Below are 16,977 nucleotides of genomic sequence, written 5' to 3' on the forward strand. Positions count from 1 at the left end.
CATCAACAGGCAGATTATAATCACTGTTTTACCACATTGATTAATAATCTTTAGAACTTGACAAAGAGCTTGAATAAGTGGGACTGAGCGGTGAATAAAGTCCTCCATCATTAAAGATTTTTATGTATTCCAAACATATAAAAAATTGTCTGGTTCACAAAAGTAAATAATTGAAAATAACCATACTTTTGAAATTCAATAACCTGAACAAGTGTTACAACTTTCCCTAATACGCCTTGCTTAAAAATATCATTGAGGAGGTTATTTAATATGAGTTTGAATACTCAAGTAGCCAAGTCAGGTCTACTATTTGCTGTCTGAACTGGATCTAAATTTTCAGTTATCTGGAACGCTTTTGGTTGCAATTAAAAGTAATAAAAAGATCTGATTTACCATACTTTTTAATTATAGACATAGCTATAGACATCTTTAAAGTTTTCTTTTAAAGGTCTAAGACTTCCTACATAAGTTGATGGCAAAACTACATCACACCCTGGTCTAACATCTTTTACGAGATTGTTTACATGTTCAAGTAAGGCATCATACTGTTTGCTTCTCAGTTTATTTTGATATTTTTATGATAAAAGCAAGGTGCTGGCTTTCAACTTGGACAAATGCATCAACAGCATATTGCTGAACTAGTTTCTTGCTATAAAAGATTGAAGAAAAAATTGTGTAATTAAAAGTCTATAATTGTAATACTGAGAAAATGTAAGATGATTTCTAACAAATGTAGCATGTTCAGAGTTGTGAACAAATCAATTATGCCAACCAGCATTACCTCTTGGAAAAAATAGAGGATAAACCATAGGATCTAAGTTTCCTGACATACTTGATATAGTTTTAAGAGGATGACCTCTTGCTTAAATAACGACTTCCCTGGAAGCAGGTGGAGCATCATCTTTACCAAGAATTCATTATGTGAATTACCACAATTTTATTATGTGAAGAGAGATTATAAGGAGGTCTATCTTGCACTTCAAGTAAAGACATTTTAATAAATTTCTTCATTTCCATTTCAGCCATATTTTTAAATGCAATAGCAAATGGGTTCTCTTGACTAATAATAGTTTGGAATTTAAATATTAAATCATTTAAATAAAGATCATTACTATATTGTTGCATTCTAAAATTAACTGCTGCATGTGGATCATAGATGTATAGTTGACAATATGTTGGAGGAATATCTTGGCCTAAGATCACCAACACGATGAAAAACCTGACCACATATTCTAGGACACGTGGACCCATTATTATTAGGATAAACTATATTAGCTACTACATTGTAAATGAAGCAAATGAAAAACAGGCATTATAATTTCGAATATATTTTTAAAAATTTACATTGGCATTTCAATCTAAATAATTTCCTACAAATCTTGTAAATCTTTTGAAAATGGTCAAAATGGAGGCAACACTTCCTTCCCATTATTGCAATGTAAAAAAGGTGTTTCAGCAGGAAGTTTCTCAGCACAACATTAACAAATATAATTCATTTCTCCTAAATATTTTTAAAAATATTTTTAAAATATTTTTAAAAACAATTTTAAATTCATTTCTCCTGAATATTTTTAAACTGGATTAATATTACTTCTTGTTATACAATGCATTCTTTCTTGTCTAGCAGCATATCTAACATTTTGTTGATTATTAATTTATCTTGCCTTAGCCTATTTCTTGCATTTCTGCAAAGTTTTTTTTCAACTTGAGTTGTGATTTGACATGTTATTATTTGTTTTTTAATAAAAATACCAAGCATAACCCTACCAGTTTTCATAGTGTTAGACACTAATAATGACACACACACACATAAGTAATATTAAAAAATTATAAAACCTGTAATAGTTTATTATAAAAAGTATATGTATATAAATAATTTATATGAAGTTGGTTGAAAAGTTATTAAAATTTATTTTAATCAACTTTTTCGAAGTTGGATAAGAAGTGAAAAAGGAAGAGACATTAACTTAAATAAAATATAACTGCTAAAGGCCGGTAATTGGATGAACTGGTTGACTAAATTTATTAACAGAGCATTGCAGACTTCGAGAAACAATGATTGTTTGAGAAACAATGATCAATCCAAGAAGATGGGCTCTAATCTAGTCTAAGAAAGTGAAAGAAAAATTGAAGGAAGGTGAACTATAAGTTATAACAAGATGTTCATCAGCACAAAAATCATCAAAACGTTTATTAAGAAAATGGAAATTGTCCATCGCATTTAAAGTCAGCAGTTATAAAATATTTACTGTTTGTATCAAATATATTCAATCAATCATTCAACATTTGAAAACTAAAAAATTAAACTAAAAAAAACGTTTAGAATTGATATTTTCATAGGAATCTTTAACATACATGTTAATATTGATAATTGTGAATTTATCAGCTTTATTATTGACCTGTTGGATAGCAACAGACTAAGTATTATCAGTGAGAATAAACTGAGGTTTGCCAAAGTCTGAATCACTTCACATGATTGCAACACCACCAAAAAGTTTGCCTCAAATAAAACCAAATGACATCGTATGTGGCAAAAATATTAACAATAAGTGAGTGGAACTTTGTACATCACAACAACTTTTTTTTCTTTTAAAAATATCATCACTTCCAACAAGTGATGATATTTTTAAAAGAATTTCTAATTCTAACTCTTCCAACTCTAATAGTGGTTGCTGCTAGCAACCACTATTAGAGTTGGAAGTTACTTAAACAAAAAAGCTAAAGTTTATAAAGCATGATAATGATTAACAGATGACTTAAAATTGTAAGCTATATGAGTCAGGAAAACAAGAAGAAGAGAGCAAATTTTACAGAAATGATGTTCGGGGAAAAAAACTAGATGAATAAGAATTTTTGGAGCACTTAGGAACAGTCACAGGAAAAAGGTGAGACTTAATTCTCAACTTGTTTCTTGCACAGTGGCCTTGTTCGCCAAGGTTCATGTTTCGGAGTTATAGAGTTGAAAGAGGGTTATAACCACTATTAAGTAGCCTCCTTGTCTGTAGTGGCCTTCTCAGCCTTGGGGAGGTGAATTTACATAAAAAAATGTTTATGGTCGATGTTGGGCCAATGCCCAACATTGACTGCAAATATTGTTTTTATGTCATTTTGGTTACAAATGCGGTGTTGCCAATAACCAAAAAACAACGTTGGCCCAACATTGTACTTTAAATCAGCATTGCATAATATTTTACTAATAATTTTTAACGTTATATTTAACCTTTATTAAAATTAAATTTATTTGTTTTATATTTTAACATATATATATATATATATATATATATATATATATATATATATATATAATATATATACATACATTTTCCAACCATTATGATTAATCAACATAACAGATGACGCTTTTTAATACTTATTATAGCTAATAAATGGCATCAGAAAGAAAGACACATTAGTCATGTTTGTTTTGCTTGTTGCTTGATATTTCATTGTATAAAAAAAAGAAAAATATTAGCAAAATATTTTTCAATAATCAATTGAAATACTTAAATGAAAATTAATTCTTATAAATTATACAAATACATATTTTTATATAGGACTTTTCTTGATGCAAACACAATGTTGATCTTCTGTATATGATTCAATGTTATTCCAATGTATATGGATCAATCTTGATCTAGTTTATATAATTCAATGTTAATCCGTACACATAGGGTTAGTATTGCATCATATACATTTGGTTAACATTAATCCGTATACATTGGATCAATGTAGAGTTATACACATTTGGTCAATGTTGATCTCTATACATTGGATTAATATTGGAATTAGATTGGAAAAACAACCAGTTTTTGCAATGTTTTTAAATACATTCGACCAATGTAATTTTGCTATTTTTAATCATATTGTTATTAAGTTTTTCATTGATATAAATACAATATAACTAATATTGGATCAACAGCCAATGTTCCCAATGTATTTAAAAATGTTAGCCCAACATAAGTGTGCTAGCTGGGTAGCATATACATGTTTATTTTTATGCATATACCTACATTTTGAATTATTTTTCCACTTTTTATATTTAAAATTTTTTATTTTAGTTGCAATTTTGGTTTGGAGCTAAAAAGGTTGGTCTAAACTTGGTCTAAATTTTATTATTTTGGTCTAAATTTTATTTTCTAAACTAAGTATTAAATTGCATGTGCTTTATGTGCACATTTGTTGAAAATTAAAATATTATATTATTATACTTATTTTATTGGCAATACTAATCAATTTATCCACACAGAAGATAAGCAGGATAACAAGTTTCTGGTGTATTTATAATCTGAAAAAAACATTTAAAGAATAATCGTAATTAAAATCAGTATTTTATTTAAATTATTCAAGTTAATACATCAGTTTTACTTTTAATAATTAAAAAATCTAATTTTTAACTAAAATTATATATCTTAAAATTTTATTAATAGATATTTTTATTTATATAGACAATTATTGGGTGCACCATTATTTTTGCTTGCATGACTCCATTATTACCATGTTCTGTGTTACCTCAAAATAGGTAAGATTTTGTACATATTTTTTATTGCTAGAAAAAGAAAAAGAAAAAAAATCAAAAAAGTTTAATTCAACTTTAAATTTTTTTTGTGAAAATTTTTTCATTATTTTATTGAATTTTAGTTTTATATAGTTAATATTTGTTTTTTAATAAAAATAGCAAGCATAACCCAACTAGTTTTCATAGTGTTAGACACTAATAATGACACATACACACAAAATAAAAATTAAAAAAAAATTATAAAGCATGTAAAAGTTATTGTAAAAAGTATATGTATATAATTAGTTTATATGAAATTGGTTGAAAAGTCATTAAAATTTATTTTGGTCAACCTTTTAGAAGTTGGATGAGCAGTGAAAAAGGAAGAGAAATTAACTTAAATAAACTATAAAATGCTAAAGGCAGGTAATTGCATGAACTAGTTGACAAAATTTATTAACAGAGCATTGCAGACTTTAAGAAACATTGGTTGTTTGGAAAAAATGATCAATCCAAGAAGAGGGGCTCTTATCTAGTCTAAGAAAGTGAAAGAAAATTGAAGAAAGGTGAACTATAAGTTATAACAATATGTTCATCGGCATAAAAATCATTAAAATGTTTATTAAGGAGACGGAAATTGTCCATCACATTTAATTTTTAGGATGTTCATAACTTATTAAAATTTAGTAGTGTAAAAATCAACAAAATCTGAGACTTAGGGTTGCATTTAAAAAAAAAAAAAAAATGTTTTCACATTGGAATTGCCCATTAACAATGTCTCAATGATGATTCATACACATTCATATTAGAGAAATTTGTTCTTAAACCATCAACAGGCTTTAAAAGTTATGCTATAGCAGCTGAAATAGTCTAGTTTTTTGAACAAGAAGAAAATAATAGTTTTCTGAAGAAGAAAAAAATTTTTTTAACAAGCATTTTATAGTCATAAAGTCAAGTTGAAATAATTTTTTATCATTTTAAAATTAGTAATTGATCTCATCAAAAATCGTGTCAAAAATACACAGAGTTTAAATAGAGAAAACGGTTTAGAGGGTTTAACCCAGCTGCAGATTTGTATGTAGCTCAAATAAAACAAGTGTTGAGAGCAAATGAGTCAAATGAGTGGTGGCAGATTTTTTATTGGTTTTGGTGAACTTGAGACCTCTGAGCAAATATTAACTGTGAAAACTTTACTTAAAGAGTTTGTCAATATTCGGGAGGAAGTGTCAGAAAAGAGAGTAGTAATATATCTTTACTTAAATTACTTGATGATGAATTGCAATTTATTTTAACAGATATTGAAGAATGGTATATTGAAGATATGGAAGAATTTAGGTTAAATTGAAGAATGTAGTTTAGGTTCAAAGAGCTTTGAAGTTGTTACAGTTATTAATGTTGTTAAAAAGTTTAATAAAAAGATCAAATGTTTCCAAAACTTTTTTATTAGCTGAATCTGATGAGGTATATTAGATACTGCCATTTAGCTTATGAGAGACTTACCTATTTGTGATCAATATGCTGCAGAATGGGTATTTAGATTAAATGATTGTGCTACTTCATTCTTATGCAATGAACATCAAATAATTGGTGTAAAATTTGTAAATCTTGTTGTTACAAATATTTATTTAAACAATGAGCAGAAGCAATTTTCTGATTAAATTCAAAAAAACAGTGTAAAAGATTTCAACTGCTGACAAAGAAAATGATTGAAGCTGGATTACTTGAACTAACCAATAAAGCTGAACTGAGTTGAAGTAATTAATGCTAAATTATACAGTTGAATTATTATACCTTTAATGTATTTCTTTCCTTATTTTCAGGCTTTTGTTTATCATCACTCTTATAAGCTTTACGCCATGACTGATAACTTATCAAAATCTCTTTAATTGACAAAAATGTTGGCAACCAGTGGAAAAAAATCTGCGTATTTAGTTATTGATAAAATAAAATAAAAAAATTTATTTGTTTTTTGTGGTAGTTAAGAAAGCAGCAAATTCAATCCAATCAATTAAAAAACCGAAAAAAGTCAAATTTTTCAATATGTTTCAGAAAAAAGTTTAAAAAAACAAAAAAGTTGAATTACTCCATTTTTCAATATGTCATTGATTACTAAAAACAAACAAGCAATGTCTATTACCCAGTATATTTTGAATCTCTTGACACAATTATTAATGCAATAGAAGATCAATTTGAACAACTAGCATTCAAGAAGTTTGTACACGTTGAGTAGCTGTTTTTGCATCAGTATTTATTACAGTGATTTTGTTTAATCTTATTGTAGGCACTGTCATATTTCTAAAAGAATTAAATTTAAAAGTAAAAATCTCCTTTTTGATCTTGTTTAATCTTATGCTTTTAAAAACAGGTTTGTGTTCAAAAACATAAAATCTAATAAACAAATTTTTTGCTTTACTTTTAGACCAAAATGTCAAATAAACATTCCAGTGCAATTATTAGTTTTGAACTTTTTCCCCACTCACCCAAAACTGCACATTTATGTATTATGGAGCTTTATTTTCTGGTCACTCATAAAAATTTTCTAGAATTCACAATTTAGTTTTTCAAAAAATCTCAACGGGTTATTAATCTTATTTACTGGTTATTATTCTTTCCATTTGTCTGTCACCTTAGAATTGAACTCTATATGAACTTTTTTATTTTAATAATGTCAGTTTATTTTATTAATATTATGTGTACCTGATGCTTAAAATATTTCTGGTATCAGCTTCTCTGACTTCATATTCATCTAATTTCATCATGGAGCACAATAGATTTTCAGTCAGCAAAGCAAAAGCATTATGTTGCAAGTTTTTTAACATGATAGTTTTGATTTTGTCAGACTGTACTTTAATTCCTTTAACGATATTGAAAATGTAAAACTGCTGATTATTAAACTTATTATCTATTTTTATTTCAAACTCACTAGCTGCATGCACTTGCACAACAAATTTTATAATTTGGTGGAGCTAATCTTACATTTCTGGAAGATAAAAAAGTCACAATAATTGAATTGCCAAAGTTAACTTATCTTAAATGTTAACTATAACTGATATAATGATAACTATTACATTAGTAATTCTCATCATATAATTATGATCATTAGTATATACAATATACCTTTTCTGACTTCACAAATATATCCAAGATATATTTCATAACTTAAGTCATTCCAATAATTAATCATTCCCACACAATCATCATTGTTATTCATATTATCCGGTGCTTTACTTCTCCAATTAAAAAACTGCGATGTTGTATTGTCGTCCCAAACAAACTTTCCTTCAGTCTGAATGTCATTTAAACCTTTTTAAATAATTCGAAAAATTACTTTGAAATAGTTGCATATTTTCACATTGTCATAACCAACTTAGTAGAAAATAATTCTTTTAAAGATGTTTAAACAAAATGAAAAAAATATTTATTTTTATTTTTTTATTTTTTTTCATAAAACTTCAACTAACTTAAACTGAATGTTTCAGAGTATGCAATTAAAAATGATATAATATTATACAGATATAAATATAAATGATAACTATTCTAGATAAAGTTAACTAAAGTTAATCTTATCTAAAATGGCTTAATTGCCCAATTTTCCACTTTATATTTTTATGATCAACATTTCCTCTTGAAACTTCAAGAATATATTCTAGAAAAAGTCTTAGATCACTACTTAAATCTTTTAATGTTCATGACAATGTATGTTATTTAGGCTGCTAATTTTTATGAACTTGAGGGTAGCTACTTATGCAAAGTTTTCCAATTAAACTACTAAAAAGATTAGGGATTTGGTGCTTTTTATATATTAAAAAATAGCTTGAAAGGGAAGCTCATTTTGGTGAAGTGAACAACCAATAATGTGAAATTGGCTATTAACTTTCTTTCCTACAGTTGTTACAAGCCCACTTTTCCAACCAGTGTTAGAAGCAGTATTGTCAAGAAGGATAGCTTTTATAGAATTAGCAATTTTATATTTATTTAGGACACTAGCAACCTTATCTTCCAACAAAAGTCCTGTAGCACCTTTTTTAAATTTTTTCAATTAAAATGACTTTGTGAGTAAGATATGATCCAATTTCAGACCCAGGCTCTACTGTAAAAGTTAAATGGCACAAGTGTTTTTGTTCTCCTAAAATATGTTTTGGAATTAAATAATGATTTATTCATAGAAACTACAGAATACAAGATATGACTGAAAATTAAAAAACTAGTTAGAAAAAAAGAATAAAAAGTTATTTATAAAAGACCATGTATATTACACATCAAATATTCTTTTTTTTTTTCTAAATCACTGTGATTTTTCTAAATCATTTTTTAATTCTTAGGGCTTTTTGCAAAAAAAAAATTTTTCATTCTTTTTGACAAATATCAAAATTTTATAGTTTACCTGGATACACAGAAAGCAATGTTTTATTGTTTCATAATCAAGTTTGTTAATTTCATATGCGTTCAGAAGATGGCGATATCATTAACTACTAATTTCAGATATATAAAGTTGTTTTAATGGGTTTGATTGAATGAGCTTAATTATAATTAATAAATATAAAACTCAACTAATGCATTATCAAAAATGAAAGTCAACAGTGATGCCAGCGAATTGATACTAAACAATCAAATTACTGCACTCACTAATAGAATCATCAAACAATTTCAAAATCCTTCATCACTAATGACATTTTTTCACAAATACAACTAAATCAAAAAATGTTAAACAACGCCACTATCTATACTGATTTCAGATATTCGTAGACAAATGCTATCTTTTCAAGGTAGCTACTTTCCCAACTTATTGACCCACATGCAATGTTGCTTACAAAGGTACTTTTGATTGAGTAATCACAGACAAGGGAGACAGGATTTTTGAACTTTAGGAAGCTGATTGATTTGGCTATATGTCAAAAACTCAGTTCTCTGAGTTCAAGCCTTATGGCATGCAAAGGCAGGAACTCAGAGAACAACAGTTGCCTTCTTAATTTCAAGATTATTGGGGCAAAGTAAAAGTGATTATTAAACTGGAAAAGATGTTTGAAGGTAAATCAGTAAACAAGATGTATAAATTGTTTATCACCTAGTACAATAAATTAGTAAAAACGATTTTCCATCATCCAGTAAACATCATAAAAGTTGTGTGCCACACTAGAAGTTGTCAAAACTATTGAAATTATGGACTAAACACATTCAGTCAGGCTGGCGTTTTTATTGTGAGAAATTGCAGCATAAAAAAACATGTAAAAATATAGTCAGTCTTAAGATTCTAAAAAGAATTCCTAGGAATTTTCTGAATAATATTCTTAAGAAATTTTTTAAAAAAAATTAATGAAATTTTTTAAATAAAATTAATTAAATAAAAGTAATAAGAAAAGTTATCATTAAACAGTGTATCACTGTAAATAGCAAAAAAGTGGCTAGAAAAAAAAGCTTCTGAAATAAAATAAAAAAAGAAAGACAGTCTCTCATTTTTATTAATAATGATACATATTAAATTTGTGATAGAAAGCTTATAATGTTGTTTCAGCAATGGATACCAAGTGCAGGCAATATATTAATACTTAGGCATTTTACATCTGAAAGTATTTAAAATACATGGCATAAGGTTATGCTTTTTAAATATTAGTACCACAATACCAAAAATAACTTTTCAAAGAATTTTTTCTTTAAAAAATTCATGATTCTGTAGCAATAAAAAAACAATTAAAAAAATAGTAAATATTAGTTAATTAAATGTATTAGTTTATTAATCACAAATAATTTAATTAAATGTAAACTTATTTTTGTTTTCTGTTTTTATCAAAATCTAAAATAATTGAAACATAAATACAAAAAGGAAATAATTTTGTGAATATGTAAATAATTTAATTGTTAGTACAGGAAAATCTAAATAATTACACAGGCAATAATAACATTTTGCTATTACATATACTATAATGATCTGATGTATACGCTTTGACTTTTTTAAATGTTGTATTTTCATTGCTGTGATTAATACATATAATTTATTTAAATATAATTTATTTTATTTCATATTTTGAAAAATATTTAAAGCAATTCAGTTTGATGTTATCTATCTACTTTACATTTAAGAATTTTCTAAATGTTTTAAATTTTTTTTTACTTTTTACTTTTTTTAAGTTTAATTTTTTAAAAGTAGTTTTGTGTTTTTAATTTGAGACTTTTTTTGTTGTTAATCATCATAATATTTCTAAGATTTCAGTTTTTTTGAAAATTTTTGAGTTTCTTCAAAAAATATTTCTAATATTTAGAACATTACGATGGATCTTTCTACTGATTGTTCAAGTTTCTATTAATGCTGCAAATAATGTATGCTTCATCTGCATTAACATATTTTTGGGTAACAGTGTTGAACCTGATCTTTTGGGTACAGTTAATGGTTTGGGAATGTCTGTGTCATGCATTGGAAGGTAACTAATTTATTTTGAAATCTGTACTTTTTGAACTAATTTATTTTAAAATCTGTACTTTTATAAAATACTTTAATTAAAACTTCTTATGCTTAATGCGGTATTAGATAAAAGTTTACAATGAAAAGGTTTGAGGTACAGCCCCCCCCCCCCCATCCTTCCCCGCTCTCCTTTAAAATTTGATTTTGTATTACTAATAGTATTAGTTTGAAAAGATCTGTTTTGCGATTCTTCATTAAAAATATGTTTTGTTTTTTAGTTATGTTTTTTTGTAAAACTAAAATATTTTACTTGATTGAATACAACATTTAACAAATTTTTGATTTTTTGATTTACATTTTAAATTTTTATTTTTTAGTATATAGTTAACTAAGTTTTTATTTTTTATGGGGAATAAGTAAAACAACTTTTTTAAAGTAACGAATTTGTAACAAGTTTCTTAAAATTATTTTACTTTTTTTGTTTTTTAGAAAAAAATTATTTTCTTAGGTGATGGGGAAGGAAGGGAGTGCGACCCCCTCCTCCTTACTTTAAAGTACGACCTCCTCCTCCTTTTTACTTTAAAGTATGAATGATAATCATAACCTTAACTGAGCAATAGTTTTTTTCGCAAAATAATTTTTTAAATTTAAAAAGAACTAAATTTCCTTCTACTGATTTCTTCTGATGGCAAATATATAAATGACAGCTATTCGCTTTTCTCATTTTATCGAAACATTTAAAATAATTGAACTTTTCTTGTTTTGTTAATTACAAAACTTTACTGAAGTTCATAATTTGTAAAAAATTTTCCTATAAACATAAGTTAAAATTAATGCCTTAAAATTAAAATAAGGGCATAAGATTAAGAAATGGCCTATTCATCATTATGTTGCTATGAAACTGAAATAAAATATTTAAACGGTACTATAAACAAAAAACATTTGAACCAAACTTAAGTAAAATACTTGATGATTATTTAACTGAGGTTTGACTGGTACTTTTCAGCATCAATGGGGATTCCTACCCGTGATCTATGGTTTATTCCTACCTGTAATCAATGGTTTATTCCTACCCGTGATCAAATGTTTGTTCCTACCCGTGGCTCATTTCTAATATAAGAAAAAAAATTTTTACTGGTTGACGCAAGTAAATATCTCTTGTTATAATATAACCTTAAACTAAATTTATCTATTCGTAAAACACGCATGTTTCAAGGTGGACTTCTCGTGTTCCTTAAGTTTTTTTGAAAAGTTCCAAAAAGTGGGTACCATTAAAATTTATGTAACTTTTTAAAGATAATTTTATTTTGTAAAAAGATTAAAAACACGAATAAAATTTCTCAGCTTCTAACATTTAACAAAATATTCAAATCTTCTTTAATTATCTAAAAACGCACAGATTTAAAGATTTATGCTGAATTTCAATTATTACATGCTACTTTTTATCAAAACTTTTATCTGAAAATCTTTATTTTTGAATTTAATTATTTAATATAAACATTTTAAGATAAATTTAAAAACCAAACTTTACTTAAACCTTTTATAAATAGATTCAGGGATAAAAGGTCGGACAAAAAATCTCAAAAAGTATTAGAAATTTCTTTTAAAGGGGTTGATCTGGAAATTTATTTTTACATTTCTACTTTGTTGTAGCAAATTTCTTATGATAAGATTATCATAGTAGTAGTAGTAGATCATCAAGTAGATAAAAACACCATGAAACAAATTCAATACAACTTTATTGTCATGACAACAATGTTAAGACAAAAATTGAGGAAAAGTTTTTCACTTTTGCTTTCAATCATAGAATATTATTTAACTTGGATTAATAACATTACTCTGGTTAAAAATTTCTTTATATATATATATATATATATATATATATATATATATATATATATATATATATATATATATATATATATATATATATATAACACATAACTAAATTAATTCTTAAATACAGAGTTATCCGAATAAACCAAATATCTGTTTTATATTTAGTCATTCATTTACCAATTTTTAAAAATGCAAAAATCTATAATAATAATATTTATTAGTAAAATTTATCGAAGTAAGTAATATTTAATTGTGCGAAGTTTATTTTATTTGTGTGAAGTTTTGTTTTAAATCCTCGCAATTAATGTTATCCATTTAAGAAACTATATTTTACAGTGTTATAAGAATAGTTTTTTAAAATAAATTTGTGAATGGTGTTCAGACATGTACAAACCTAACGATGATTCTATAATTTTGATGAAGTTATCAAAATGCTTTATTAAATATATAAAAACTTTTTAAAACGCTTTTTGAATTTTTTTTTGATTTTTCTTTTTTTTTTTCAATTTTAAGGACGTTGGGACCCGCAATCTTTGGTTATGCATACAGCTGGTCGCTATTAAATATTGAACTTCGTAGACTTGGATTTCCATTTAATCAGTACTTTGTTTTTTTTCTTATATCCATTGGTTGTTTGCTAAATTGCGCGTATATTTACTGGCTTATTCCATCTACGTTAAATAAAAGAAAAGTGCTTCCAGATAAAAGTGAAGTCGTTATCAGACTAAAAGAATATATTCATTATTAACATACTTATTCAATTTATAGTTATTATTTTTAATTTTTTTAACTCTGTAAAGATCATACATGATTTTATTATAATATATATTTTATATAGCAGTAAAGGTTAACTAGTATACAATTGTATTATTTGTAATAATTTATAAAGTGCAGAAAAACCTTGTCTGTGCAGAAAAACCTTGTCGTTTTTAAAAGCAAAACATTTTATTTTTTGCAGAAAAGTTTTAGTTAATTAAAATCTGAACGAAAATAAAAGATAAAATAAGTTTGTTAATTATTTATAACTAAAGAACAAAAATTTTAAGCTAACTTATAAACTTATTTAATTATAACTTTAAAAAAAAAAAAGTCTTATTTTATTATACTTTATTTTATCTAAATTTATTTATACTTTATTTTATCTAAAGCTAAAGAACAAAAACTTTAAGTTAAGATGTAGTTAAGATGACTATATAGAAAAAACGTAGCGATTTAGTTGAGCAGCCGTGGCGCAGTGGTTAGAGTTCTGGCTCAGAACCCAGAGGTCCGAGGTTCGACGCCAGCTCTAGCCCAACAAGCGACATTGGTACGGAAGGAGGCGTGAACTTCCTGTTAAATGCTCTCCCGCGGTGTTCTGTGATAAGACCGCAAGGAATTCTGGGAGCACCTAAATAACTACAAAAAAAAAAAAAATTTCCATTAGAGCAATTAATTTTTTTTTATTAGCTAACTTTTTATAAAATTTAACTGGCTTTTCCACCATATATAACATGATAAGGTTTTAATAACAAAAAATAGTTTAAGAAATATATTTATTGATTGTGAATTAAGAAATTTACTTAGTTACGCCCATAGCAACAAAACTTTTTATAGATATATTTATCTAAGAACTAGATTTTAAATAATCGTTTTTATTTTTGGTTTTGTATTATTACTGAACTACTTGAAATTCAAAGTTGTAAATTTGATAATGTTGTTAGTTAAAATGAGTGTATGAAATTTTTTACTTTAAATGTTATTGTTAAACTTTAAAGCTTGATTTCTCAATTGTCTTTTTTTGTCTGACTGCAAACAGCAAATCATTCATATTTTTTTAACCAGATATGCAATTAACTTCAAATTTACAGGGTTGATCCTTTTTAGATAGAACTGCAATACCTTACTAGAACTAACCTTAAATTTGTTTTTAAATTTGAGTATATTTATATTTTACCAAAGGTTTTTGCATCGAAAATATCCTTTAAAATTAAAAGAGCATTTTAAAAATAATTATTCTTTTAAGTTTTCTAGGTTTTGTTTATTACACTATAATCCATCAGTGAGGTAAGTTTTAACTTTTGATGTCATAAAAAAGCTGAGAAAATGTAGTTTTCTTTTTTATTGATTTTTCTGCATTTAATGCTGGATTAGCATAAAAAAAGGTAAATAAATTTTCATTTTAGCATTTTAAATTAAATTAAGCATTATTGAGCCTTGCTACTAATTTTGGTATGTAGAAAAAGTACACAAAAACATAAACAAAAGCTTTAGATGTAATTTTTTTTGGTTCAGGTTTTTTAATATTTAAAGAAACTTGTCTTTTTTATATATAATTTTCAAAACCTTTTTACTACCACTAATAGTGAATCTAAAGAACACCGTTTGGAGTCTTTAGATCACTTTAGCTCATTGGCGTTAACATGAACTTAGTTAAAATCTTTTGAAAAAGTGCCTTAACCCACTATAGATCCTAGTTCTAATCGGTTCTGACGTATATTAACTATATATAGTTGTTAAAACACAATATTTCTATCAATTTTCACAAAAAATACAAGAATTCCAACCAAGAAAAAGCTATAATTAAGAACAATTGCCAATAAACGATCAGAACAGATGATATTATTAAAATATGTTGTTCATATCACCTAAAAAAACTTATTTATATAAAACCTTATTCAAATTTGGCAAGCGATTGTAATTTTAAGAAAATTTTTATTAAAAAAAGAACCTTCGGTGTAGGTTTTTTCGCTACTAACATTTATATTTTATGATACCGAAAAATTAATCATTTTGATTTTTTTCGTCTTTTCATAGTTCACAGACTTGATCATTTAATGGAAATATGTCGTTGTTAATAAAATATCATACAGACGCTATAATATTTTAAACTTGCCTTAACTACACTTAGTACTGCTGAGTTATAAAAAAAAAATTATTAAAGTAATAGATGTTTAGCGGGGGTTCGGGAAACGAAATGTGTAGATTAAGTTTGGTTTATCCGATGTTTAGTTTGGCTCAAGAAAGCGGGATTTTTTTTGGAGCTGTTCTATATACGTTTTCTGAGACTAATAAGTTTCTGCGCAATTTCAAATAACAATGTTCTAAGAAGTTTTTTAAAGTTTTGATTAGAGCGTTTTGTAAAACACGTTTATAAAGTAATAACAATTGGTCATTACACAACTTTTACTTTTACTCTCGGACAAAAAATTAATTTTACCTACTAATTCTTAAGTATAAATAAGTTTTTTGTAATGAACATCTTATTAGTAAATGAACTACATTCATAACAATTTTGGTTTAGTTTTCACTTGAACCAGGTTTTTTCATTTGTATAACTTTGTCTTTAAGTTTTTTGTTCTTTTGTTTGTGTATCTGTTACCTTTTCGCTCATAGGTTAATACACAAACTGATGTATTTTGCTTTAACTCATTATTTTATCAACTATGCAAATATATTATGGGCAAGAACGCAAAAACCAAAACTTTAAAAAATTCATAGGCTACAAATACACGCTTGCAGAATTCTATTCTCTAAACATTAACGCAAACTTGCAAAACCTTTCTGAAAGATATGAACATGATCAACGTATTTGAAATAAGTATTTATCAGCCTCTCATTTTAATGTATTGATTTTACAACAACCAAACTTTAATATGATGTTTGAAATAAATTTAAATGAAAAGTATAATGTAAGATCAAATTTAATTAACATTTACGAATTGCCTCGAAAATTTAACGAAATATAAGAATGGTGAACAGCCTATTAAAAACCTTCAATATGAAACGTCTGACAAAATAAAAAAATAAAAAAAATACAAATATGCATATAAAATATAAATATACAAAAACTTGTCTCTGAGTTTGGGAGAAACCCCCTCTAATTTTAAAATCAATTTTTAGAAAAAAAAAAATTTGTCAGATCAATAGCATATATATATAAAAAAAAAAAAAAGTACCAAAAAAAAAAAAAAATGGTAACATGTTGCTATGGAAACCATAAAAAATTACCAAAAAACAGCAAAAACAGGTTTCACGCCGGCCAATATTGTGGGCAGGGAGCAAAATAACCCAAGTTGAAATTTTTATATGGTGTTTATATAGAGTAGAAGAGTGTTTTAAGTTGAACAGAATTTTTTTTTACAAATATAAAATTAGGTATTTTGAAGTCAAAGTCTAATATTCAATAATATGGTACTAAAACAGCATAAACAGCAGGTGTAAAAAAAAAAAAAAAAAAACTATTCAACTTAAAACACTCTATACCAGT

At 26.0% G+C, this 16,977-nt stretch overlaps 1 protein-coding gene across 1 annotated transcript in view; it reads left to right on the forward strand.

Moving 5' to 3' along the window:
- The window catches only part of LOC136089194 (uncharacterized), a 64,126-nt gene extending 50,477 nt beyond the window's left edge, over positions 1-13,649 (forward strand). The window contains exons 12-15 of the mRNA XM_065814911.1: positions 4,059-4,085; positions 4,446-4,519; positions 10,753-10,911; positions 13,245-13,649. Coding sequence (XP_065670983.1) covers positions 4,059-4,085; positions 4,446-4,519; positions 10,753-10,911; positions 13,245-13,479 — 495 coding nt within the window. The 3' untranslated portion in view covers positions 13,480-13,649. The remainder of the gene's footprint in view (positions 1-4,058; positions 4,086-4,445; positions 4,520-10,752; positions 10,912-13,244) is intronic.
- The last annotated feature ends 3,328 nt before the right edge of the window (positions 13,650-16,977 follow it).

This window comes from Hydra vulgaris, chromosome 13 (genome assembly GCF_038396675.1).
Source record: "Hydra vulgaris chromosome 13, alternate assembly HydraT2T_AEP".
Classification (NCBI taxonomy): Eukaryota; Metazoa; Cnidaria; class Hydrozoa; order Anthoathecata; family Hydridae; genus Hydra; species Hydra vulgaris.